This window comes from Phascolarctos cinereus, unplaced genomic scaffold (genome assembly GCF_003287225.1).
Source record: "Phascolarctos cinereus isolate Bilbo 61053 unplaced genomic scaffold, phaCin_HiC Scaffold_2;HRSCAF=192, whole genome shotgun sequence".
In the NCBI taxonomy this organism is placed as follows: domain Eukaryota; kingdom Metazoa; phylum Chordata; class Mammalia; order Diprotodontia; family Phascolarctidae; genus Phascolarctos; species Phascolarctos cinereus.
Window position 1 is genome coordinate 44,517,391 of NW_027555625.1, and position 26,345 is coordinate 44,543,735.

The 26,345-nt window shown below is 51.5% G+C and overlaps 3 protein-coding genes across 3 annotated transcripts in view; 2 read left to right on the forward strand and 1 right to left on the reverse strand.

The window, feature by feature from the left end:
* Nucleotides 1-617: 617 nt before the first annotated feature.
* Nucleotides 618-8,679, forward strand: LOC110192499 (chymotrypsinogen A-like). The gene is made up of 7 exons (XM_020963687.2): nt 618-1,066; nt 2,881-2,984; nt 3,200-3,279; nt 4,206-4,284; nt 7,251-7,431; nt 7,595-7,728; nt 8,455-8,679. Exons 1-7 carry the CDS (start codon nt 1,015-1,017, stop codon nt 8,614-8,616), a joined length of 792 nt encoding a protein of 263 aa, XP_020819346.1. The 5' UTR covers nt 618-1,014; the 3' UTR covers nt 8,617-8,679.
* A 447-nt stretch (nt 8,680-9,126) lies between these two features.
* LOC110192389 (chymotrypsinogen B-like) lies at nt 9,127-14,685 on the forward strand. The gene is made up of 7 exons (XM_078149123.1): nt 9,127-9,175; nt 10,297-10,367; nt 11,127-11,206; nt 11,515-11,605; nt 12,322-12,502; nt 12,684-12,821; nt 14,564-14,685. Exons 1-7 carry the CDS (start codon nt 9,127-9,129, stop codon nt 14,683-14,685), a joined length of 732 nt encoding a protein of 243 aa, XP_078005249.1.
* BCAR1 (BCAR1 scaffold protein, Cas family member) overlaps nt 14,069-26,345 on the reverse strand; it is a 111,699-nt gene continuing 99,422 nt past the window's right edge. The window contains 7 exon segments of the mRNA XM_020963643.2: nt 14,069-18,529; nt 18,531-18,947; nt 19,514-19,603; nt 20,911-21,258; nt 21,260-22,120; nt 22,562-22,678; nt 22,915-23,076. Coding sequence (XP_020819302.1) covers nt 18,434-18,529; nt 18,531-18,947; nt 19,514-19,603; nt 20,911-21,258; nt 21,260-22,120; nt 22,562-22,678; nt 22,915-23,076 — 2,091 coding nt within the window. The 3' untranslated portion in view covers nt 14,069-18,433.

A 26,345-nucleotide genomic window follows, 5' to 3' on the forward strand; every position in this document is an offset into this window, starting at 1 on the left:
AATGAGATATTTGTAGATTGTTCAGCACAGTACCTGGCACATAGTAGGAGCTCATAGATGTTCCTTTTTTCCTTCCTTCCTTCCTCCCTTTCTGCCTTCCTTCCTTCCATCCTTCCTTCCTTCTCAAGAAGCTGTAGTGACTCCTTGCTTCTACTGGAATAAAATACAAACTCCTGTGTAGCATTGAAGGCCTTTCCCAGTCTGGTTCCATGATTACACCCCGAGTCCCCTCCCACTGTCTACCTGTGACCTAATTGTTGACTGGCTGTTCTCCACACGTGACCTTCCATTGCCCTTTGCACAAGCTGGCCTCCAGGCCTGGAATGCTCTCCCCCTTCCCCTGTTGGATCCCCTAGGACCCTTCCAGTCTCAGTTCAAGCCACCTTATTATAAGGGAAGATGCCTTCCCTTATTCCTCTGGTCATTAGGGAATCAGGAATTCCCATCATTCCTCTAGACACTTCTCCACACCAAAATCCACCCAGTAGTAGAATAGGAACTCTTTGAGGGCAGACACTGATTTGTGTCTGTTTCCCCAGGACTGAGCACCGTGCCTGGTATACAACATGTGCTTAATAAATACTTGTTGAATTTCACTGTGGAAAGCTCTCCAGGAGGTGAACCTCTCCTTGGAAGTTCAGCTGGGATTTGGCTGAGTCCAGTCCTGCTGGAAGTCAATGGATGCTTTGGATGGGCTTCTGCCAGGGACCTTCTGTTGAACCAGCAGGGCAGCAGCTACTTTGGTGTCAAGTAACAATGCCAGCTCTCCTGTTGCCTCAGGCAACATCTGGAAAGGTACTCAGGAAGATTAGGTAACGTGGCCCATGTACTTATCACCCCAAGGTCTCTTGATAACAGAGGTGCAGAGGAAAAGAAATGATGAGAACCAATCTCTGGATGCCATCCCACCCCTAAGTAGGCAAAGGCAAGGCCGGTGTATGATTGGTGGAACACAAGTATATAAGGAGAAGGCAATTCTGGGGCAGACCCCAATACTACCTTAACCCTATCACCATGGCCTACCTGGGACTCCTGTGTTGTTTTGCCTTCATTGGCACCTCTTTAGGTAAGTGCTAGGGTCCTCTCTGGGAACCAGGAAGGGATATTTCCATGGGCAGGCTCTCCCTTGACAGGAAGGAAGGGCTCTCTCCTAACCTCAAATATCTAGGCAGGGTGGTGAGTGCTCTGTGTGTGTGTGTGTGTGTGTGTGTGTGTGTGTGTGTGTGTGTGTGCGTGCGAGCACGCACGCCCGAGTGTGCTCGTGTGTGCATGTGCGTGCACACATGCTTATGGGTATGTAAGATTCTGGGGGAACAGAATTCTGTAGCAATTCTCTCTTCTATTTCTCCTTTAGATACAGGAAACCAAAACTGCTCAGTTAGGCCCATTGGCTAGGGCTGCTGCTGTCCCTGTTCCCCTGGGCTAACAGACAGGATGCCCCTGACCTGGGCACAGCCTTGGTGGTCCCCCAGCCAAGGTCTCTAGGGAGACAACTGGGATATTTCCTTTGGTGTTACCATACTTCTCTGAAGTTGGCTTCTCAGTGATCCCATGATCCCTCAGGTGAGACAGTAACACACTCCTAAAAGGATGACTCAGATGAGACAGTAACAGTATCCATAAATTAGCAAGTATATTTGTTTAGCGCCTACTCCGTGCAAGGCATTGTGGAAACTGCAAATATAAGACACAGTCCCTGCTCTCACATAGCTCGATCTGGTCGAGGAGATCTCACACACACACACACACACACACACACACACACACACACACACACACACAAACAATACAAAGCAGTGTAAGATAGAATGCCAGTAAGTTCTATGGGACTTGAAATAGAGAGAGGAATCACTGGAGGAGACAGGCTTTGAAAGCTGAATAGGATTCAGACAAAGATTAACTGATAACCAACATTTCTCTCACCTTACATTGATGAGCTGCAGATCTTGAATTAAAGAGGATCTTGAATTAAAGGCCCTATGCGGATTGGTTGATGGGACTGGGATCTCTAGCCTGGAGAATAGAAGGTTCAAGACACACAAGAGTTGCCTTCGCATATTAGAAGGACGGTCGTAGGGCAGAGGGAGGGTAGAACTAGACGTCATGGGGAGACAGTGCAAACAGGGTGGCTTAGGCTGGATACAGGGAAACATTTCCTAACAAGAAGAGCTGTCCACACAGGACTCCTTTGAAGACGGTGGATTCCCTTTGCTGGAGGACTTTATCTCAAAGGCTAGATGACCATCGATCTGTTGATGTGAGGATCCTGAGGCCCCTTCCAGCTCTGAAATGCTGAGATTATATGATTTATTAGGCATCGATTGTGTGCAGATCCCTTGGGCTTGGTAGTACATTTATAAAGTTGCTGGACATGGCATTTTTCCTCATGAAGCTTACACTCTAGTCAGGACAGAAGACTTTAGAACATGGACAACTACAATGCAGATATTAGAATCCTGGCACTGTAAATTTAAAGTTAAAAGAACTTTGGAGGTATCCCTACCCATTTGCCCATTTAACAGATGAGAAAACTGAGGCCCACAGAATGTCAACTGACATGATCACAGGATTATAGATTTAGGGTTAGAAGGAACTTTTGAGATCAGTGATTCCAACTCCCTCATCTTATAGATAAGAAAAATGAGGCCCAGAGGGTCATAGAACTAGTCCGAGGCTATATTTGAAACCAGCTGCCTCTTCACATTACATAGGAAATAATTCAGAGATGTATGAAAAACACATTTTTGAGATCTGAAATGAAGAGTCATTCTCCATCAGAGGTGAGCTGGGCTACCCAGCTTCCTAACCTGGCTTGGGGCTTAGACACTGTCAGCATCCCCGAGTCTCCCCTTTTCCATCCTATCTTGACGTCTCCTCCAGGCTGTGGGGTCCCTGCCATTACGCCTGTTGTGAAGGGCCTGTCTAGGATCGTCAATGGTGAAAATGCTATCCCTGGCTCCTGGCCCTGGCAGGTCTCTATTCAGGTAAGAGTCTGGCCCCTGCTCCCTGAGAGGGTGGTTCTGTCCATTATAGGACCTTCAGGGCAGAATGACAGTCCTAGAGCCTGAAGGCCTGAAGCTCAGGGGTGGGACAGCCAGAATCCTTGATTAGCCCAATCCCTAGGCTGTGCCTGAGTCCCAGAATCCCTGAGGTTTCACTGCTCTGTAGTATCTGGTTTCCTCTGTCTTCTCTACCCCAGGACAAAACCGGCTACCACTTCTGTGGTGGATCAATCATCGACCAATACTGGGTGGTCACTGCTGCCCACTGTGACGTCTGGTAAGGACTGGGAAGAATTCACTTCCTTCCTGGAGCTGTAGAATCCCAGAGAATCAGCAAAGAAATCAATTGAGACAATTCATAGATCCAGTAAAGCAGCAGGATACCAAATAAATCTACAAAAATCATCAGCATTTCTCTATAGTAATAACAAAACCCAGGATGATACAATAGAAAGAGAAATCTCATTCCAAATGAACAAAATATTGGGAACCCATCTACCAAGAACACTCAAGACTTACAGAAATACAGTTAGCAATACTCCTTACAGGAATAAAGGAAGACAAATAATTGGAGAGAAGTTTATGGCTCTTGGTTGGGTTGTACCAACATTAATAAAAATGAGGATATTGCTTAAATTAATGGATAGTCTTAGGGCAATTAAAGGGTTAGGACCGCAGGATCACAGATGTAGACTGGAGGGGACCAGAGAGACTTATCAATGTCCAAGCCAACCACATACACTTTGTAGTCGAGGAAACTGAGACCCAGAGACATTAAATAATTGTCTCGGGTCACACGGGTAATAAGTGGCTGAGTAAAGACCAGTTCAGATTCTCTTTTCATTGTGCCAACTTGCCTCTTGGCTACTTTACGGAATTAGACAAAATAACAACCAAATTCATTTATGATAAAAACAGTCTAGAATTTCTGGGAAAATATGGGGGGCGGGAAGTAGGCACAAAGGAAGAATAGCACTTCCAGCCTTGTGAGGGTGTGGGAACAAGGGGGTGGTCTACAGAACATGTCCCCCCTTCAGAAGATGGTCCTGAATTGAATCCCCATCCACCCTCCCCAGAACAGCACACAAATGCATAGACCAGATGAAGTCCAATGGTGCTCCATACATAGACAGCCCTGTGGGGTGGAGCCTCTCTCTTCCCTGAGACAGGGAAAGGTCTAGTTCTCTATTCTCTCTATCATAGGCAATCTGACCTGGTGATTGCTGGGGAGTTTGACCAGGGCTCTGATGAGGAAGACATCCAAGTACTGAAGATCAACAAGGTATAGCCACGCCCAGAGACTCCTAAGGGAGTGGGGAGGGGAAAAGCAATGAATCACCCTCAAGCCAAACCTCCAACTAGGCCTGAATCTCTTGAGGGGGTCAGGCTGCCGTATTTGCCTCTGTATATTTCCTAGCACAAGATATACTTCTGCAGAAGATACACTAACCAGACTTACAGGCTCACAGACCCAGAACTGGAAGGGACCATAAAGATCATTAAATCCCATCCCTTCTTAGAGATGAAGAAGCTGAGGTGCAGAACAGTTAAATGATTTGGTCGAGTTTCTTCCTCATAGGCAGTCATCAGTGGAGCTGAGAGTCGAAGCCACGCCCCTTTACGATGTACCATACTCTTCTTGAGTCCAATCACCTTAAGGACGTGCCTTGTTGCACACCCAGTGGGAGATGGGGGGGCGGAGAGTGAGTCCTGCCCTTGGGGAGCCCACAGTCAGGGCTGGATTTCCTGGTAGAGTCTAAACACAGTCTGGGAATTCAGAAATGGAGGAGTTAAGTTTGAGAACCCATCAGGAAGAAGGGGCGATTGGCTACTCCCCAAATCCTCCATATTTGGCCTTTGGGGAATGCTGTCTGTTGTTGCAAAGGACAGAGGTCACTCCTCACTCTGTCAGGCTCCAGTAGATGCTGAGCCTGCATTTCTGGGCCATTCCTTGGTCGCCCTAAGCACATTCCTGGGAGAGGCGGGGCAGACAGCCAGCCTGAGATAGACCAGTTTGCCCTGCATGAGGGTAAGGGGCAAGGTGGGACTAAGCCTTAGAGCAGGTAACAGGGTTAGCTAGAGCTCTGTTGGGAGCTGATCTGTCAAGGATTTAGGGGGAGTTTTCAATATACAGCACCTGACTCAGAGTTTGGGAATCATTGAAACTTAGGCTCATAGATTTAGAGCTGAAAAGAACCAGTGAATCCGACCCCCTCATTTTATAGATGGGGAAACTGAGGCATAGACAGTGACTTGCTGAGGGTCACACATGCATAATCTGGTAGCACCCAAGGCAGGATTTGACCTCAGGTCTTCCAAATCCAGGGCTCTATTCATTATTCTAGCCTGTCTCAGGCCTGAAGTTCTGAGGATGCTGGTGACGAGCCTAATAGCTCACCTAGAGGTGGAGAGCAGACTATAGAGCCCAGAAGGGCTAGAACTAGGGGTGTGCTGATAAGTGTTTAACAACCAGCTCTCTAGGGGAATACTGCATTGTGGGAAACACTTTTAAGAGTGATCTGCCTTATTTTTTTGCATTATTATTTATATATTATATTTTATATATTATTTTGCATAATTATTGTATTATATTATGGCTTTACTGAGTCTAAACAATTAACAAGACAATAAATCAAACCCTAATTCTTAGTGTTTGCCAATGCTCACACTAAAAATTTAACAACCAGCCCCCACAAGCCACACATCCCCAGGTTAACCATTGCCTTTGCCCAAACTAACATGATAGTCCCCAGTGTGTGCCCAGTGGGGTCTGGGCCACCTTGTCTGGGTCTTCATGTGGGTTCTGTAGGGCTGGCATGGGGAAAGAAGAGGGAGAGGCAGTGAATGCATGCAGCCAGTGCTGGGGTGGGTGGGCTAGGGAACCAGCCATGTTCTACAGCCTCTCTCCTCCCTTGTTTAAGTAGTAAAGCTTTCCCAGAGCTCAGGGACAAGGGCTCTCAGCTGGAGGATGAACACCTATGGGCCAAAGAATGAGTCCGCAAGCTGACACCAGCTCAGCCTGCAGGCTGAAGGCATAGGGGGTTAATGGGAGCAGTTGTGGTCCAAGCTTCTGGACCTCTGGCCTTATGGCCCATGTGACCTGTGACCTTTCCAGGCTAGTTGAGGGGTGAATGTTCGACTCTCCTAAAGGACGGCATTTGGCAGGGTCCCCAGAGGCATGGAGGCAAGGATTATTCGTGGATCTGTTCATCCGATGAGCATTTATCCCAAGTCTACAATTTGCCAGGACATGATGCCAGACCTGGGGATGCAAAAGCAAAAATTCAAGGGCTCATTCCCTCAAAGTCCTTACATTCTATTGGGGGAAATACCTTCTACAGATAAATAGATTCAAAATACTTGTGTGAAGAGTGTGGCCCTTGTAGGGTTCAGTAAACTTGTACTGGTAAGAGGCAAGGCAGAAGACAGTGAGACCAAAGGCCCTTTCTGGGGGGACTGAAGCCTGGCACACTTCACTGAGTCTCTGTTAATGATCTCATTTGCATATGAAAAGGTCAGTGAAAATTAACTAGCTCCCTGGACAGGAACTGTCTTGGGTGCTTCTTTACCCCAGCAACTCAATTTTTTTCTTTTTCTTTTAAACTTTCCTTTCTCAAAATTATTTAATATTTTATTTTCCCCTATTAAATATAAAAACAATTTTTAACATTCATTTTCAAAATTTTGAGTTCCAAATTCTCTTCCTCCTTCCCTATCACCCTCATCAAGGAGGTAAGCAAATAGATATAGGTTATGCAGGTGCAGCAGTTCATTTTTAAACCAAAAGGTTAGCATTTAAAAAAAAAAACCTGAGCAAACCTGACTCCCAAAGCTATGTGGAGTTTATTGAGCAATTGGCCATTTCCTGGCTCTGGTCTGACTTGCAGAAATGAAGATTTGGGAATTGTACCAAATAATTGCCATAAGTTAGATTGAGCTCTCTCACTGAACCAGGAAAATGTGCTGAAGTCTAAAATGGGGCACACACTTTCATATACAAAATAAATAAAGTAATGGGGGAGGAGAGTGTTAGCTATCATGGCTATCAGGAAGAATACAGGGATAGAGCTGACTTGAGTTTGGAAGGAAAGGAAGAATTCCACGAGGTAGAGGTGAGGAAGGCCATGGACTTCAAGAATGATGGAAGAAGCTAAGCTAAACTTGCAGGGGCCAGGATGGCCCATAAAAGTGGGGGTAAGAGGGGCATGGGGCGGGGCATCTCCTTAGCCATGGCTATCTCTCCCACAGATCTTCCAGAATCCCAAATACAACTCCAATACCATCAGCAATGACATCACTCTGATAAAGCTGGCCACGCCTGTTCAATATTCGGACACTGTGTCCCCAATCTGCCTTGCCAGCTCTGCCGATGACTTCCCTGAAGGCTATACCTGTGCCACCACTGGTTGGGGGCTGACCAAGTTCAGCAGTGAGTTTGGAGAGGGGAAAGAGGGCATCAAGGGGGGAATCCTAGCTGAAAGTCTTGGCTGAAAGATACAGGATTGCCATAGCCTTCCTCTCCCTCAGGACTCCTGGAATGGGTTGAGGCTCTGCCTTCTGGGTAATATTGCTCTTGTCTTGGGGTCTTCCAGATAGCCAAACCCCCAAGAAGCTCCAACAAGCCTCTCTGCCTCTCCTGTCCAACACACAGTGCAAGAAGTACTGGGGAAACGATATCAAAGACAGTATGATCTGTGCTGGCGCCAGTGGTGTTTCCTCCTGCATGGTACCTGCCTCTTTTCCCCCACCCCTCCCAAGACTCTAGGCTAGTCTGGGGGTCGTGTACCCCCAGAACTAGGCTTAACCTTGCCTTGTTCCCCGCAGCTGTCTTCTGATCTTTACCTCACCCCTCAGCTCTCCATCTTTCTCTTTATTCATTCACTCAGCAGGTATCTATTAAATGCCTGTTATATGCGAATCTCTGCTAGACACCGGGAAAGCCCAGAAAGGGACAAGGAATCATGCCTTCAAGGAGCTTACAGAGGACAATTAAGATTCTAGACAAAAGCCAACAAGCATTATTAAGCACGCAATATATACCAGGCAGTTAGGTGGTGTCATAGCGCATGGAGTATTGGGCCTGGAGTCAGGAAGACTGAGTGAATTCAAATCTGGCCTTAGACATTTAATACCTGTATGACTCTGGGCAAGTCACTGAACCCTGATTGCCTCCAGAGGGGGAAAAAAAGAAAATGAAAAAAAAATGAGAAAGAGATAGAGAAGAGAACCTCTCCCACCTCTTGTCTGCCCCTCCCCCTCCCCCCACCCCCAGGCTCTTCCCTCCAGCTCCAATCTTGCCTCTCCCCAGGACCCTCCTTAATGGCTCAGCCCTTCTTCCTAAACCCTTTGGCCCATTTTCCTTCCTTCTTTACCCAGTCTTTTCCTTCCCTCCTCCTTCCCACTTCTGCCATCCAGAAAGCTGGACCTGGAGCTCCCATCTCTTTGTCCGCAGGGTGACTCTGGTGGCCCACTGGTCTGCCAGAAGGATGACGTCTGGTTCCAGGTTGGCATTGTCTCTTGGGGCAGTAGCGTCTGCTCCACCTCCAGCCCTGGGGTGTATGCCCGTGTCACCGAGCTCCTGCCTTGGGTGCAAGAGACCCTGGCTGCCAACTGAGCTTCCTGCAGGGGCACGGTCTCATGTATTTCCCATGTGACTGTGTGAGGTCGAAATAAAACTCTTGGGAGGAAGAGGAGTTGTTTCTCATTCCTGCGTCAGTGCCTGGGGTGGGGTGGCGGGGCAAAGCGGGCCTATGGCCTCCTCTGGAGATTTCTCCCCTTTCCTTCTCTTCCTTCCTTCTTCCCAGAGCCCAGTCCTGGAGTGGTCCCTCCCTGGTACAGAGAGTGTAGGGCAAGAGCTCTGGGTGTTGGCCCCACCCTGGAGCCTGTCATTGCCTTGTATTTGTACCCCCAGGTACAGGCCTCAAACCTGTAGGTGAGTTAGAGAGATATCTACTCCAAGCATGTGAAGACTTCCCCCAGCAGAATGGGTGGATGAGAACAATTTGTTCCTGCATTCCTCACCTGGGGGGTACAAATACAAGCCTCCAAGGATCCTTGCCCTCAAGGAGCTTACACTCTAAAAGGGGAAGACCACTGATATGAGGTTCTGGAAAGGGGAGTACCCATGGCTGGGGTGGGGCAGAATGAAAGGATGGCCAAAAGATGGCATGGAGGTTTGGGATGCACGCAGAAGCTTGGGGCAAAAGCTCAACAATCAGAAGTGGTGAGGGCCCATCTGTATAAGTAAGTACAAAGTCATTTTGGGAGGAGGTGGGGAGGGCCAACAACTGGGAGGTGGGGCTCTGTAGGCCATGGCACCTGAACTATCACACTTCAGAGGACACGGCACCAGCTCCCTCTCAGGCTGCTTCCCAGGAGCCAAAGTCCCCCTACGCGCGCGCGCACGCACACACACACACACACTCTATCTCTCACACACACACATACCCTATCTCTCTCTCACATACACACACTCTCTCTCTCTCTCTCTCACATACACACACTCTCTCTCACACATACTCTCTCACACACACATTCAAACACACCCACACTCACACTCATCTCCACCAAAGGCTTTGAGCAGAACTGACAAAAGGACCTCTAAATAATGTTTGGAATTAAGGGAGAGGAGGCAGCTGTGTGCTGGAGGTGAGCCTGAAGGAAGACATGGGCAAATACCCACTGCTTTCATTGTCCTTGGTTCAATGGCCAAAATAATCTCAAGACAGGCTGCCACCTGGGGTTGAAGGCCCTGGCTCCAGGTGAAGTCAGGACCAGCTGTGGCTTTCTCAGGCACAGGCAGGGAGCAGGGGCCCTGGGACCCACCTGAAGGACCCTCAGAGAGGATCTCAGTTTGCTGCCCACCTGGAGTAACTCAATGGGGCTCAAAGATATAAGGAGGCAGCTTCAAGACCAGCCCCTCACTTCCTGACCACCAGCCCCACGGCCTTCCTCTTGTTCCTCTTCCACTTGGCTGTCACTGGCTCTGCTTCAGATAAGTGTGGAGTCCCCTGGACAGTTCAGATGCAGGATCATAGGATTTATTATTGTTGTTATTAGCTATGATTTACATAACACTTTTAGGTCTACAAAGTACTTTACTTCTATTATCTCATTTGATTCTGCCAACAACCTGGGAGGCAGGGGCTATCATTATCCCCATTTTATAGATGAGGAACTGAGTCTGCAAGTTGGGATTTGCCCAAGACTCAGCCAGTCCGTGTATATGTTGGGGGGGGGCGGGGCTGAGTCTCAGCCTTGGCTTTCAGTTTATAATTCCAATACCCTCTTCCAGGCTGTGGAGTCCCTGCTATTGAACCAGTCCTGGCTGGACCTGGCTCCTGGTCTTGGCAGGTCTCCTTACAGGTGAGGCTGCGGGCTGGTAGGATGGGAAATGCCCCTGTCCCCCTCCCCAGGAAAGGGGTAGAAGGCCCTGAGTGTTTGGCCCAGGAAGGGAAGGCATACAAAGGTCTCCTGGCACCTGGGCCTGATGGAAGGGGCTGGAGAGGATAGAGGGACAGGGTTCTGTTGAAGGTGTGACAGGAATGGAACCAGGTATGGAGCCTCAGCGGCTCCGATATCCAACAGGACTAGATTTAGGCCCAGCTAGACTAAGATCTCAGGACCTATGGCCAGAAGAGACCTGGAGCTCATCTACTCCAACCCAACCAGTCCATCAATAAGCATTTATTAAGAACCTACTGTGTGCCAGGCACTGTGCTAAGAGTTGGAGACACAAAGCAAGGCCAAAACATCATTCCTGCCTTTAAGGTTACATTCTAATGGGAGAAACAACACGTGAATAACTACAAATGTGCCTGTTTCACAGAGGAAGAAACCAAAACAGGTTAAGGGACTTGCCTAAGTCACACCAGCCATAAGCAGCACAGTCAGGACTCAATCCAAGTTCTCCTACTGTGTGCATTTGCCCAGCCTATAAGAGGCTGAGAATTGGCTGAGGCTGGTTCTTATGGGGAAACAGAAACACCAGGCAGGGCAGCTCTCTTCCAGATGCCCATTTCTCTTCTTCCTCCTCTCCTCTTCCTCCTCTTGTTGGGTGGGCCCTTGAGGGGAGGGTTGCCCCTTGAGGGGAGGGTTGCCCCATCTATTCTTTCTCTCCCCCAGCTTACTGATGGCTTCTATTTTTGTGGAGGGTCCCTCATCAGCCAGGATTGGGTGATCACTGCTGCCTACTGCAAAGTCAAGTAAGTTAAGGGACAGCTCTGGAGGGGCTGGGCCAAGGGTTATTTGTGAGCAATCTGGTGAAAATCAGGATCTTTTGAAAATAATTTTTTATGTACAAAGTAAAATACAGAGGATTACAAAAGAAACCAATTGCATAGAAGTAGAGTTTTCAAACTATCAAAAGTTCCAAGGTCATGGCCCCCAGGTTATGAACCAGAGAAGACAGAGGCTTCCAACTTTTGGGGCAGGAGGGTGGGGGAGAGGGTGAGCTGGGTTTGGGTGGGGATTGGCGGAACCCCAATAACTACCTGCCTGGTTCTCATCACAGGCTGCTCCCTGCCTTCCTTTCCCCCCACACCAGGAGTTACAAGGTGGTAGCTGGTGAATTTGACCAGGGCTCTGATGAGGAGGACATTCAGGTCCTGAAGATTGACCAGGGAGGCAGCTAGGTGGCACAGTGGATAAAGCTCTGGCCTTGGAGTCAGGAGGACCTGAGTTCAAATCCAGCCTCAGACACTTGACACTTACTAGTCGTGTGACCCTGGGCAAGTCACTTAACCCCATTGCCTCACCAAAAAAAAAAAAAAGGTTGACCAAGTATAGGCTAGGTTTGGTGGGGGCACTGGTGGGGGGCCGGGACTACTGTCAGGCTGAGACCAAGGGTGGCCAATGGGGCACCCATCTCCACAAGTAACCCTTGACTTCCAAGCCAGGATTTAGAATTTAGAATTTAGAACATTTCAGAAGTGGATTAAGTGAACTCCTATCTCATCACGAATCCCCTGCTGGATATTTTGAAGGTGATGGGGACCTCACAACCTTATGAGAGCCCATTCCATTTGGGGGGGTCACTCTGAATGTTCTGAACTCTTCCCTACTTCTCTGTTTTGTTCTGAGAGCAGAATTATTCAGTCACTCAGTGCAGGATGCCCCCTGCCCTGGACTGGGGAGGTTAAGCTATGCAGGGGAATGACTAGATCTTGTGGGCAGATTGCTAGCCTTCTCCAGGTTCACAAGGCTCAGGCATTCCTGAATGGGACACTGGCCTGTCCCTCTGAGATGCTCCTGGGGGCAAGGGTGAGCCCCTGAGCAGAAGCTCCCCACCTGATTCCCGGCCCTCCCCTCCACCCCTTAGGTCTTCCACTACCCCAAATATACCAAGCTTCCCTACAACAGTGACTTTGCCTTAGTGAAGCTGCCCACACCCGTCCGATTCTCAGCCACCTTGGCCCCTGTCTGCATCCCTAGTGCCAGTGACTACTTCCCTGAAGACTCCATTTGTGTCACCAGCAGCTGGGGCAGGACCAGTTACAATGGTGAGTGTTCTGTGAAGGACAGGGCAAGGCTGTGGCTACCTCTGTGGCCTTGGGCAAAGTCTCTGGGCCCCAGCTGGACTCAGTGACCCCAAGACCCTTTCCAAGCTGAAATCAGTGATCTCATCAGTCTTGTCCTTGACAGGATACTCCCCTTCACACACCCTTCTGTCTCTCTCTCCAGACTACAAAGGGCCCAAGAAGCTTCAGCTGGCAGCCCTGCCCCTCCCTCCTGTCCAATACTTAATGCACGAAGTTCTAGGGCAGCATGATCAGCCCAGAGGTGGTGTGTGCTGCAGTCAAAGGGGCCTCTTCCTGCAGGGTGAGGGTTTCTATGTCTCTCCAAACCTCGTCCTTCATCAACATTGCTCCTCTACTCCCGTCTGTAAAATGGAGCGGGAAGGAAGGAAGCAGCCTTTATTAATGCTTCCTGTGTGCCAGGTACTGGGCTAAGAACTCCATATTTGGATTCTTACAACCCTGGGAGGTAGATGTGATTATTTTCCCCATTTCACAGTTAAGGAAACTGAGGCAGAGAGTGACTTGCCAGGGTCACACAACCCATAAGTATCTGAACTCAGCTCCAGGCTCTATCCACTGTGTCACCCAGCTGCCTCGAAATGGCAATGCTCACTGGCATGGCTTGCTTCATGAGGCTGGCTGTGAGAAGGCACTCTGCAAACCACAGGATGATACACAAGTGTGAGCATTCTTAATGCCCTCCCTCAAGTCTGCCTTCCTTCCTGGGCCCATCACCTAGGGGGTCTCTCCCTGCTCTAATCCCAGTGTCCCCCGCAGCCCTCACAGATCAGAGGTTCAGAGCTTTAGAGAGAGGAAATCTAGTCCAACCATCAAATTTTACAGAGCAGGAAACTGAGGCTAAGTTAGGTGACTCGGCCAAGGTCATACAGCTAGCAAGAGGCAGAACTGGAAAACATCTTCTGCCTCCAAAGCCAGGCCTCTTTCCATTCAGCCTCCTTTTCTAAAGGGACCAGTTCTTTTTCCTTCTTTATGTCCATCTCTAACCATCCCACCACAAATTCCACTTCTCAGCCTCAGTTTTCTCACCTCTGAAATCAGGATTAACACTAGTATCTACAGTGTTGTGGTGAGAAGAATTAGATAATGTTATGTATATGTTATCTTGCCCTTAGAAGGTAAGTTCCTTGAGTCTAGGGATGTAAATTAATCAAGAATTATTAATTTTATTAAGCACCTTTTAGGTGTTTAATAAAAGCTACTCCAAAAATGAAATAACCCCTACTCTCGAGTTGACGTGGAAGCTAGGTGGTCTAGTGAATAGTGCTGGACTTGGAGTCAGGAAGGCCTGCCTCGGTCACTTGTTGTGTGATCCTGGTCAGTCCCTTAACTCCACTGTGCCTCACTTTCCTCAACTGTAAAATAAGGGTAATACACTTATCCCTTCCATATTATGACTTTCTCCATCATGGTTTTGATATATCACGGATTGGCTTAAGAAATTAAATGGGAATCTTCGGGGAGTTTTGTAGAAGACGCAGGTGACATGTGAAGGCCAGCAGATGACAGCAATGTTGAGAAACTCAGAAATGCATACAATATAGTATAGTATTGTATAATATCAACATATTTTATCTTTTAATGCCACAATAGTTCAAACTTCCTCTCTGGTAAGAAGGGAGGGCCAAAACATTTTATGTGGATTGCAGAGGTGACGTGCCATTAACACCTGTGATGTGGAAGGATAACTGTAATACCCTTGCAAAGTTACTGAGAGGATTAAATTAGATGCTACATGTAAAAGGTTTTGCAGATCTGAAACATGTGTAACAGCTATTACATTTATGTGGCTATTAAAAGTAGTAACCACTAGCTATCACTGCATAAAAAATATACAAAGTAAATATATAAAGTATATACAAAGTAAATATGTGGAGAAGGGGATTTAATGACCCTAGTGCATATCACACTCGAGGAACTTAATAAAAGTGTATCCATTGATTCTCACCTCTCTCTCTCCCCAAGGTGATTCCAGTGGGCCCCTGGTCTGCTAAAAGGTGGGCCCGTGGACCTTGATGGGCATAGCCTTCTGGGACAGTGACGATCGTGTCCGTTCTAAGCCAGTGGTATGCACCCATGTCACTGAATTCCTCACCTGGGTTGAGGAAATCTTGGAAAGCCGGCTGAGCCCCCAAGGGCAGGGGTAGCCCCACCCATCCCCTTGAAATCTCAATAAAGCCCACTGGATGGCAGCAGCTGGCCAACCTCCTTTTCTGTTGTGCACCAACTCAGCTGCAGAGAGGGTGGCACAGTGTGGGGCAGTGGTGGCAAGGCCCCTGACCTGAGAAATCCTCTAGACCAGGTGTTCTTAATCTTTTTTGTATCCTGGACCTCTCTGGCTATCTGCATCTCTTCTCAGAACAATGTTTTTAAATGCATAAAATACACAGGATTGCAATAAAAACCAATTGTATTGAATAGTTTTCAAAATATTCATAGTTCCAGGTTCACAGACTTTCTGAGATCTATCTGTGGATCTCAGGTGAAGAACATCTGCTTGAGGGCTCCTCCTGGGATATTTCTTCCATAATTCTTTACTGGTCCATCTAATGGGGTGGGGGCACAGCAGCTTCAAAAACTGGCCCTGGCTTCACCCACCCACCCAAGGACACGGGCAGGGCCACATGCACGAGAGCACACACACACATACACACACACACACACACACACACACACACACATCACAGACCCATGCACAGGTAGGTAGGAGCCCCGGATGGTTTTCTTGGGGGGTGTCTCTGCCCTTCCCCACTTCCACCCCCCAACAACGTGCAGGCTGAGACTTCCCCAGAGGCCAATGACTGACTTTCCTCTTGGAAGGCTCTGCCTTCCAGGTTGGCAGTCAGGCCTCCAGAAATCCTGGCCCTCTCATGCAGGCTCTGGGAAAGCATGCAGGCTTTGTTCCCTCCCTTCTCCATATTACTTCTTGTCTAAGGGCCATCTTCAAATATTTGAAGGGCAGTCAGGTAGAAGAGGGATTTTACACACACACATACGCACACACACTACTTAATATAAATAATGAAAGCATGTATGCCTCGTGTGTAAAAACATACATGCTTATCCACATCCAGGATTTCTAATGCAGATTGATTAACACTATTTGCTTTTTTTCTTCTGTTTTGTTTCTTCTTTCTTGTGGTTCCTCTTATTAGTTCTAATTCTTCTTTACATGACTAATGTGAAAATATGTTTAATAGGAATGCACATGTAGAGCTTATATCAAATTGTACACCATCTTGGGGAGGGAGGTTGGGAGAGAGGGGGAGAAAATTTAAAACTCAAAACTTTATGGAAGTGATTGTTGAAAACTAAAAATAAATTAAAATTGGACAAAAATAAAAAACTATATATGCTATAAAAGTATACACTGTACATACGTACACACACGTCTCTCTACACATTCTGTGTTCACTGAAATACAACCTTCCCCATCTCCCTTGCCTTCTCTACATTTAGCCCCCATCAGCTGTACCATTGGCATAGCACCCCCACACTCTGAGAAGAGTATTTGAGGGGAGGAGGGGAATTAGCACAGAGACGGGCAGCTGCCGACAGGGTGTCTCTGTGGAGGGCACAGGTGCCTGGGGTGTTGTGTCCACGTCCCTGCCCTCCCAAATGGAGCCATTAACACTAGAGCTAACAGCTGCTGCAGCCAGCTGCTGGAGGAGGCACAGGGCTGGTTATCTGCAGTGCCGGTCACAGGGCTCCCAGGATGGTGTTTCTGGTGGTCGAGGTGGGCAGAGAACCGAGTGGGCTTCATGGTCGGAGGGTGTCCTTGGAGACCACTGCTAGGATGAGGGACTGTTTCATACACTGCCCCAGTCTGGAGCTGCTGGTGGAAAGCACTTCTGTTACAGCTGATCTTGCCAGCCATAAGATGAGCGCTGCTGTCCCTGGGGCCCCCCAAACACACCAAAACTAGCTGCTTTGCCTTCAGCCCTTTGATCTGCCCTGGAGGCCCTGGCTCACCTAAAGCAGCAGGGTCTGGCCTACAGAGGTGAAGGGACTTAGCCAAGGTTAGGCAGGGAGTTCAGTGGCAGAGCTGGACCCAGAGCCTCAGCCTTCAGGGGGTTGGGTTTTAGACACAGCTCCTGCTCTGGGGCAGTGGACAGGGTCAGTGTGCTGCCTGGTCATCCCAGGATTGTGGGTGGCTCAATCATCACCATTTTTCTACGCTGACACTTTTCTGATTCCTTCAGTTGCTACTGCCTTCCCCTCACCTGCCCCCCACCCCCAAATTCCCTTTGCAAATATCTATATATTGTGAACCCCTTCAAGGCAGACTGTCCCTTTTATCTCTGGATCCCAGGGCCCAGGAGCACCTGGTATACAGTTGTCCATGTCTATGGATGAAGTGAAGGGAATAAGCATCTACAGAGCACCTGCTACGTGCCAGGCACTATGCTAAACACTGGAGATTATCTTATTTGATCCACACACCCACCCTGGGAGGAGGGTGCTGTTATGATCGCCACTTTACAGCTGAGGAAATAGAGGCACACAGGTTAAGTGACTTGCCCAGGGTCCCACAGCTAGGGAGTGTCTAAGGCCAGATTCCAACTCAGGCCTACATGACAGCTAGCTCATTAGGACTGACACCTAAACTTTGAGGCCTAATTCAGAGGCTCCCTGCAGCCACTCCTGTGCCCTGTGGGCTCATGATCAAGGTGAAGGGTGCAGGGAAGTGGGCACACAGAAGCCAGGGTTAAAATCACGGTGTGAACATGGTTTGGAGAGTGTCTGCCACGTTCATGGCCGGTCCCTGCCCCTGGTTCTCCAACAGTCTCATTTTACACCCTAACCACCAGACCTCAAGACCACTGTAGGTCTGTGTGCCTGTGGCCACATGGATTGTGCTCCCCACCTGCCTGGGGCTTTCCCAGGACACCTCAAACGAAGACGAAGCCCACCTAACATCCAGGGCCAACCTTTGTCTAGCTAGCAGGCTCCTGACCTCCCAAGGTGCACCCAGGGGCCACTAGCCATTCACCCGCTGCAGGGCCTCAATTTTGACTCCTATTCCTGCCATGTGCCCATGCTGTATGAAATGCCAGCAGGACATGGGGGTGGTGGGGACATAAACTTTCACCAACTTTACTGAATGTATTTTTTCCAAAAGAAACAACAGGGTGTGTTGACGGGTAGTGTTGTTCAAGCCTTTCCCTTTGGAAATTTGTGCTTCCTTTGTTTCCCCCAGGTGCTGGGCAGGTAGAAGGAGAGGTATGCAGGGAGTGGGGGGGCCTGGACCCAAATCCCAACTTGCTAGTCTCTCCCTGGGTAACCTTGGATGACTTCACTTCCCTGGCTTTGGTCTGGGGATATTGAAATGGAAGCGGGCCGTTAAGGTCCCGCACCCGTGATCCTCGGATCAGATGGCACCTCCTCCCTGTCCCAGGGCTCCCGTCTCATCCCACCTCCTTCTGGAGGATGCAGAAGCTGCCTTCTCTTACCCGCTTCACTCACAGACAAGGTTCGGGTTCTTTTAGTTTGCTGCTGTTGTTGTTTTTTATTTAAATGTAGACCATTAGTCAAATGATTGGAAAATCAATAATGAAAAATAGTTCTTTAGTGTTTTCTCTCTGCTCCTTCCCAGGCGCTTAGAACACAGGGGCTTCATGCCAGTGCTGGCTCCTCCTTGAGCCGAAGGGACAGGTGAGGGCTGGGCAGGCAGGAGAGGGGCAGCAGACTCAGTCTCTTGTCAGGCCTCCCAGTCTGAGTTAGGCCTCTTGATTCCTGTGGCTTGTTTCTTTTTAAATATGTACACATTCATTTACAGTCTGTGGCCACAGGGAGTGGATTCCCCCCCAAGGCCCCGTGGACTGAGTCATTTCACAGCTCCAGCTCCCACCCCACCCCACTGTGGTCCCTGAAACAGGCCCTGGCTGGGCCTCCTCAAGCCGTGGCCAGCTGGCCCAGGACCCGCCTGAACTGCTGAGTGCTCTGGCCCAGCTCCTTCACGCGGTCCACCATGTCCTGGGCGGCCGTGGGGGGAGGGGTACTGCAGGGCTGCCGTCTTGGTGGTCACCACGATCTCCTTAAGCATGTCGCACAGAAGGTTGCTGTAGTGGGTCACTTGGCTGCGGACGTCCGGGGCCTTGGCTTGGCGGGACAAGGTGTCGCCGATGAACACCAGCTTGTGGGCGCTGAGGATGACAAACTTGCTGTGGGCTACGAAGATCTTGGGGGGCTGGTTGGTGGCCACGGCGGTGAAGAAGGCGTCCACGGCATTGGTTAAGGTAGTCAGGTTGGCCTCACACTGCTCCAGGTAGAAAAGCAGCAGCTGCCGGTCCGAGGGACCCAGGCCCCCAGGCCGCCCCGGGATCAAGGGCTGGGAGGGTGTCCAGTTGGAGAGGTCGTGATCGATGGGCCGGGACACCTCCTGCTCCAGCCGCTCAAACTGCTTCAGCTGGCAGGAAGACAACAAAACGGTCAGATGGTTGGGGGCGTTCTGAAAAGGCTTGTCTCAGAAGGGTCTCTGGGGCCAGACCCAGCTTCTACGTCACTCAGGCCCCTACATATCAATTTAGCACCTGCTACTGGCATATGAACACTTTCAAAGCCCTTTCACAACCATCGCCTCATCTTGACCAGAGTTCTGGCACAGACAGGGCAGGCATCGATGCCCCCACTGCACAGATGAAGACTCTAAGCTGCCCAAGGTCACACAGTAGGTCACCGGTGCAGCTGAGGTGGGGGCACCCGCTGGACACCCTTTCTCTTTCTAACCTGTATATGTGAGGGTGGCAGTTTGGAAGAGCGCGAGGGCCTCTGGCCTGGAGACGTGGGTCTGGGGTGATTCTGACCCCAGCAGCTATGTGAGCCTGGGCTAGCCACTCACCCCGCAAAGGTTAGTCCCTTTATCTGTAACACACAGATAAGCCTCACACTGCCCTGCCGGGAGAAAGGCCTTTGCCCGTTTTAACTTGCTACAGAAAAGTGTCCCCGTGGTCCCTGCAGGGCACGGCCACTCACCTGCTGCTGTTCCAGCTGGCCCTTCCCCTGACGAACGATGTTCCCCTTTTCCAGTAACTCCTTCTGGGTTTTCTCAAATTCTTCCTTTCCCTAGGAGGGAGGGAGGTGGACATAATGAGGACGCGGCCCTCGCTGCTGCACATGGCTGCCTCTTAGCCCAGGTCCCTGTCCTCTGAGCACACCAAGGTTACAAGTCCAGCCCAGCAGGGCTGCCACATGCATCCCTTGCCTCCACAAAAGAGGAGCATTGCCTGGGCCAGGAATGGGAAGTCCACTGTGTGCCCACAAGGGGGCGACGGCAGCCCGCAATTCAGTCTGCACTTGGGGAAAAAAACCCAATGACGTTTTCCCAGCCATTCCCCATCCAGGTCCTACCCTAGAGGGGCGGAATTCCTGGCCTTGGACCCTTCTGTCCTCACGAGAGAGGGGCCAGCCCAGAGCTGGAGAGGGGGCCCAGGCTGATGGCGAGGTGGTGGGCGTGCTCAGTTTGGCTTCTAGTTGCCCAGATCTTCCCCCACACGGCCCAATACAAACTGATCTGAAGAGGGACTGGGGTGAACAATTAAGAGAATGAGCCCGGAGGAAGCAGGAGGTGGAACCCGGGGGACAGCCCCAAGAAGTCAGTAAGAGTCCTTGGGGGCAGGGACCCTTCCTTCTGACTCTATCCCAGCGCACAGTACTCAGCGTGCTCCACAGAAGCATGCTGAATGGACGCGGAGGAGCCCAGAGTCCCGGCTTCTGACAGCGCTAACTCCCAGCCTAGTCGCACCGTGGGTCTGAGCACACAAGCGGCCCAGACGGACCCAGAGTCCTCCCTGCCACCGTCTCAGGGGGCCGTCTGGGGCCCCGGCTGGCCTCCTGGCTACTGGAGCACGAATAACCGCCCCGTCTGTCTGTCCCTCCTGGGCCCCCAGGACCCTTGGGGGATGAGACCCAGTCAGCCACCACCCTGTGGGCCTGGCTCAAGGGTGAGGCAATTTCTTTTAGAGAGAAGAAGGTAAAGAGAAGACCAGGGAGGAAAGAGGGATGAGGAAGGATAGGGACATGGAATAGGGAAGTGAGAGAACACAGATACAAGGTGGAGGGGAGAGAGGGGAAGGAGGCAGGGCAAAAGAGGGTGGGGGGAAGGAGCCGACAGGGAGCGAGACAAGGCTTCGGCCTGGACCAGCTCCAAACCCTCCCAGCCTACAGTGTTGCCAGGACACCAAGAGGCTTGGGAATGTCTCACTTCACAATTCTGACCTGACCCTGGCTCTCAGTAAAGGCTCTGCCTGTACGGCCTCTGAGCCACGCAGCTTCCCCTCCGCTCCAGGGCTCCAGAACACCCCGGTCTCCCAGGCCTCACCAAGCTCATCTCCCTGGGTCCCTCGGGCCTGGTCCCCAGCACGCCCACCTACCTGCAGGTGAACGTAGTCATAATCCTCCATCCAGCCTTCCTCGCTGTTCTCATACTGCCCGTCTGGGGAGTCCTGAGAAGTGAACTTGGGAGGGGAGGGCAGAGGCCTCGACTGGATGCTGCTGGCCTTGTCCGAGGGGGTACCGGTGGTGGGGGGGGCAGGGGGCTGGGGGTAGTGGCCGGGGGGAGGCGCCGGCTGGCTCCCTGCCTCGGGGTCAGCCCCATTGGACGGTTTTGTCCTTTTGAAGAGCAGCGAAGCATTACCGTGCAAGAAAGAAGCCAGCCGCTTGGTATCATCGGGGACGCCTCGGGAGCACGTGACAAAGTGGTCCAGGTTGTCGGGCACTCCCGGGGGCTGTCCCCCCGCCACCAGCGAGCTCAGGGGCCCACTGGCAGCTGTCCAAGGCCTGGCTGTGTGCCAGCAGCGTCTGGTACACGTCTTCCATCTTCTGGAGCTGTTTGCTGAGTTTGGCGTGAAGGGCACGGTCCGTGGAGTGGGCGGCATTGCCCACAGCCCCTCGGGCAAACTCCAGCAGTTCCCGCACCGCGCCCTTCACCTCCCCCACGGCAGCCTGCAGGCTGGGAATCTGGGGCTCCAGCAGATCGGGGTCCCGCCAGCCGCTGCCGCCGACGAAGGACATGAGGTGGGCCACGGACACGCTCACGCCGTGCTGCAGCTTAGCCAGCGTCTCCACGGCCGTGTCCAGGTCCATGGGCAGCGGCTCCCTGCCCGCGGCCGTCTCCTTCACCGGGACCACATCCAGGGAAGAGGAGGACAGGTTGCTGCGGGCGCTGCCGGTACTCGAGGCCGACAGGCGCTTGCCGTCGGCCCGCGGCGGTATGTCGTATGCGCTCTCTCCATCAGCCTCCAGAGAAGCAGCCCGGCTGCCGGCCAGGGCCAGGTCCCAAGGAACATCACACACAGAACCGGGGGGGCCGGGCCCCAGCTTGCGCAGGCCGGGGGGCACGTCGTAGATCTCCTGGGACGGGGCCGTGGCGGGGGCGCCCTTGCCAGCGGGCGGGGGGACATCGTAGACATCAGCAGCCGGGTAGGGGTCTGCGGCGGGGATGGGCGAGGGCGCCAGGATCGGTGGGTGCCGGGCGGGGTCGAAGGGCTTGGGTTTCAAGAAAGCAGGGGGCACATCATAGGTCTCTTCCCGCAAGGGTCCATCGGGCACGTCCTTACTCACAGATGGGGGAGTATCATAGACCTGGAAGGCAATGGGAGAGACTGTCAGGGTCCTGCCCTTCTGGGAAATCCAAGGCCTGAGCGTACACTGCAGATAGCGGGGATCACTGAAGGCCCCACCATGCCAACGGCCAGGGGCCGTGATCTGTGAGAAGGGAACTTCAAGAACACACCCGGGCACACATGCATGTGCATGCAGAGGGCCTTCTGTGGTTGTGCCTGGAGAAGGTGTGTGTACACGGCAAGGGCATGTACATGTATGTATACGAGAGGAAGGACTGAGGTTCACTACCTTTGTCATCTTGAGTAATGAATTTCCCTCTCTGCAAGATCCCCTGTCCAACAGGTACCAGACACCTCTAAATTCTCACGAGTCTACCTACAGACGCCTCCAGGGGTCCACACCAGGAAGACCCGGCCTGCTGGGAGGGGGATGACACAGATGACACCCAGGCTCACTCACCATATGGTGATTTGGCGGCTGCAGGCTTTTCTCCACACTGGGAGGCACGTCGTAGATGTCCAGGGATGGGTCGCGGCTGTTGGGGCCCTTCACAGCCATGGGGGGAGTGTCATACACCTGCAGGGAGAAAGCCCATGGTGATGGCAGAGCCATCTTCCTGCCACACGCCCCCCACAACCCGGCCACTGCTGACTAGGGGTAAGGGCAGTTGTGACCCTAGGGGCGTCAAGAATTGGAAGATGCTAGGGAGTGGAGGCTGAGCTTCCTTCTGCAGAGCACTGGAAATGCAGGAGAGCCCCCAGGGGAAGGAGCCCTCCTCCTTCCGCATCCCTCCCCAACCCAGGCATCCTCACCTCCTGGCTATACTGGCTGGGAAGCAGGCCCCTGACAGGGGGCACATCGTAGATGTCCTGGGTCCCTGAAGACAACAGGTGCCTCGGAATGTCGTATTCGTCCTGCTCGGGCTTGGGCGATTCGTAGACGTAGGCCTGCCCGACACGTGTGGGCACCGCCACCTGAGCACCCAGGGAAACAGACATAATCAGCCAACTGACGAGGGAGATTTACAGAGATCACTGTAGGCCAGGCCCATGCAATGCACTGAGATGAATCTCAAAAATCTCGTTGTAGAGAGGAAGGCCAGGGGTGAAAGGGGGCCAGATTAAAATGTAATTGGGAAATAAAATAAATACAGGGATACAACAAAGATGATGCTAGGAAACGCGCAGCCTGGCAGGCTCAGCAGCCTTCGTTTCTGAGTCTGACATCAATGCAGTCCAACCCAGCAGGCCCCCAGACCCTCCCCTGACAACCCGTTCCAAGCAGTCAGGCTCTGCTTGAAGATGCTCAGTGAGGATGTGGCTGAAGCACTGGCCAGTCCCCTGCCCCGGCCTTCACATCTCTGTTCCAGGGTCACCTAGAACAGGCCCCATTTGGAAAGGCATCATTTCCTTTTTGTCCCGGTGTCTACAAAGCCTCGAACAGTGCCTGGACTGTGGGAGTAGCTGAATAAATGCCCCTCTATTAATGACTGAAATAGCTTTGCCCAAGGGCCACACACCGAGCAAGGGGTAGGGGCAGGATTCACACCCAGAGCTCTTGCCACTGCAGCCCAATGCAAAATCAGGGAAGACGGGGGTGGGGGGGTTGGGCTAGGTCTGGGATTTGGATAACTATACCTCGAGGAGTGGGAACAGCAGAGAAAAAAGATCTACAAGGGGGGATGAGGGTTTGGGTGCAGCCAGCCTGGGAAGGGCCTTGGATGTCATAGACAGAAGAGGCTGCACCCTGGCCCCTCACAGAAGGCCAACCCCTTGGAAAATCCCACTTTCCCAGAGGGCAGCTGGCTATACTGCTGACTGGGCTGCTCCCAGCTGGAGCAGGAAGGAGGCCTTGGTTCCTGCCTCTCGGCTCCCGCCCTCCAAGGGACCTTGGGGCTGGCCAGGCAAGTACTCCTTGGCCACTCAGGCTGAGCCGGGAAGGAAATGGAGCCTGGACAACAGGTCTTAGGCACTTCCTTCCAGCTCAGGGACCCCCAGGCTGGCCCCAGGGTCAGGCACAAATGATGACCCCCTCCTCAGCGGGACTCCAACGCTTTGGGGAGTGAACTTCCTCCCCATGGTAGCCCTGGCACTGCACACCCCCCAGGCCCATACAACTCCCCCTCAGACACAGTAAGGAAGGAGTTGGGATGAACACACATTGGGGTATACAAATGAGCAGTAAACCACTCAGCACAAACTGGGAGTGCTGGGGCGCTGGGGTCAGAGTAGAGATTGCAAATCCCCTGAGGACCTGCACTGCTGGTTCTTACTGAAGCCCTGTGACTGAGGTGAAGTCAGAGACCCTCTCACAGTTTGGTCACCTGTAAAACAAAGGCGTCAGATGACCCATGGGGCTCCTTTCCCTCGTAAACAACCTCAGGCTAGGTCGCCAAAGTCTTTAGATGACCTGCTTTGACAACAGAAACCACTGGAGGTGCTTAATAAAGATTTCTGGTTTTCAACCTGTGATTCGAAGTACAGTGTTCAGTGACTTTGAGGAGTGCTCCTGACCTGCTGGAGATCTGGAAAAGTTGGCTCCTTCAATGCTTGAAAACATTAACAACCTTGTTTGCCAAATCAAACAACCAAGGACTTTTTTATTTGGAGCAAAGGTAAACTTCCATTTACATAATAACTGTTCATTAAATACCTGCTGTGTGTAGTATTTGGTAAACATGCACTGTGTGCAAGGCACACACACCTAAAACTAATACACAACACGAAACAGTACACCGAGAGCTGGAAGGAGCCTGATCTAATACTCTAATTTTACAGGTGAGGAAACCGAGAGTGAGACAGCAGACAGTGGAAGAGGCAGAATCTGAACCCAAAGCCTGACTCCAGGTAGGGCAGTCTAATGCATCCATGCCTTCCTAAAGAAGCCAAATCCAGCCTCTGCCCTAATGACCACCGATTCTTCATTGGCAGGGGCAAATTAACCAGGTCCGATGGCTGTTTTCAAGGATTCTACCCACTGGAGCCCCCACCTTCAATCCAGGGGAAGGAGCCCCTCCCTCTGCTGTGACTGCAGACAAGCCACCGACCTATGAGACCATTGCTGAGTGTGAGCAGATGAGAGGCAGGGGATTAAAAGGAGGATGAGGGGGACTGAAGCCACATGTACACACAGCATGGGGAAGGGCCTCAAATATTCTATCCAAGCACTTATATAGTGCTTGAAGGTTGGCTCGAGACAGCTAATGTTGAAATTGATAGAGGACGGGGCCTAGAGTCAGGAAGACCCGAGTTCAAATCCAGCCTCAGACACTTAGGAGCAGCGTGACCCTGGGAAAGTCATTTAATCTCCACCTGCCTCAGTGTCTTCACCTACATATGGGGATAATACCAGCACCTACCTCCCAGGGTGGTTGTGAGGATCACATGGGAGAATATTTGTAAAGCACTTGGCACAGTGCCAGGCACACCTAGGTGCTTAAGAAACACTTGCTCCTTCAGACCTTAAAGGACTTGTCCAAAGTCATACAGCTAACTAAGTGACTGAGGCTGGATCTGAACCCAGGTCTTCCCGAGCACTTCAGATAAGAGCTGCCTAGCTGAAGGAAATGGAGAGAGGGAGGCTCCAGGGGTCTTCAGAGGACAGAACCAGGCTTCATCTGAGAACTTCTCCTACCAGAGCTGCCCCCCATGGAGAATGGGCTGTTTGGGGAGGTCTCCCACAGTCCGGTCTTCTAGAAAGGCCTGCAGATGGCTCCCGAGCCCTCTCCCACTCTGAGCTTCTGTGACAATGGGAAGTACTGGGAGCAGACCACCAGGGAGGCGAGCCTCAGAGGGGCACCTGCGCGCTCTGGCCAAGAAGCACCTCGATGGCTTCTGAAGACGTCCCAGCCGCCCAGGGGGCAGAGAGGAACTCTGGGTCATCCTGATCCCCTACACCCACAAGGATGGGAATGGGCACCCCAGCCCCTCTGTAATGACCAAAGCAGGGGCTGCTTAACATGTGTGCATACACTGCAGTCCCAGAGACACACCGACCTGTGACCCGTGTCCTGTCTGACCTACAAGGAAAAGCTCACGAGGCATGTTATGTCCCCAAATAAGTGATGTCAAATCAAAAGGCATAAAACTTGAAACAAATAAAGGAAAAAAGCAAAAGACACAGTCCCTGGCCTCAAGCAGTTTGTAACACGTTTGGAGGATGGAGACCAGCCCCTTGGAACAGGTGCCACCAGCCCAGCAGCAGGAGCCGAGGGGCGAATCAAGGCGGAACCCACAGGAGCTCT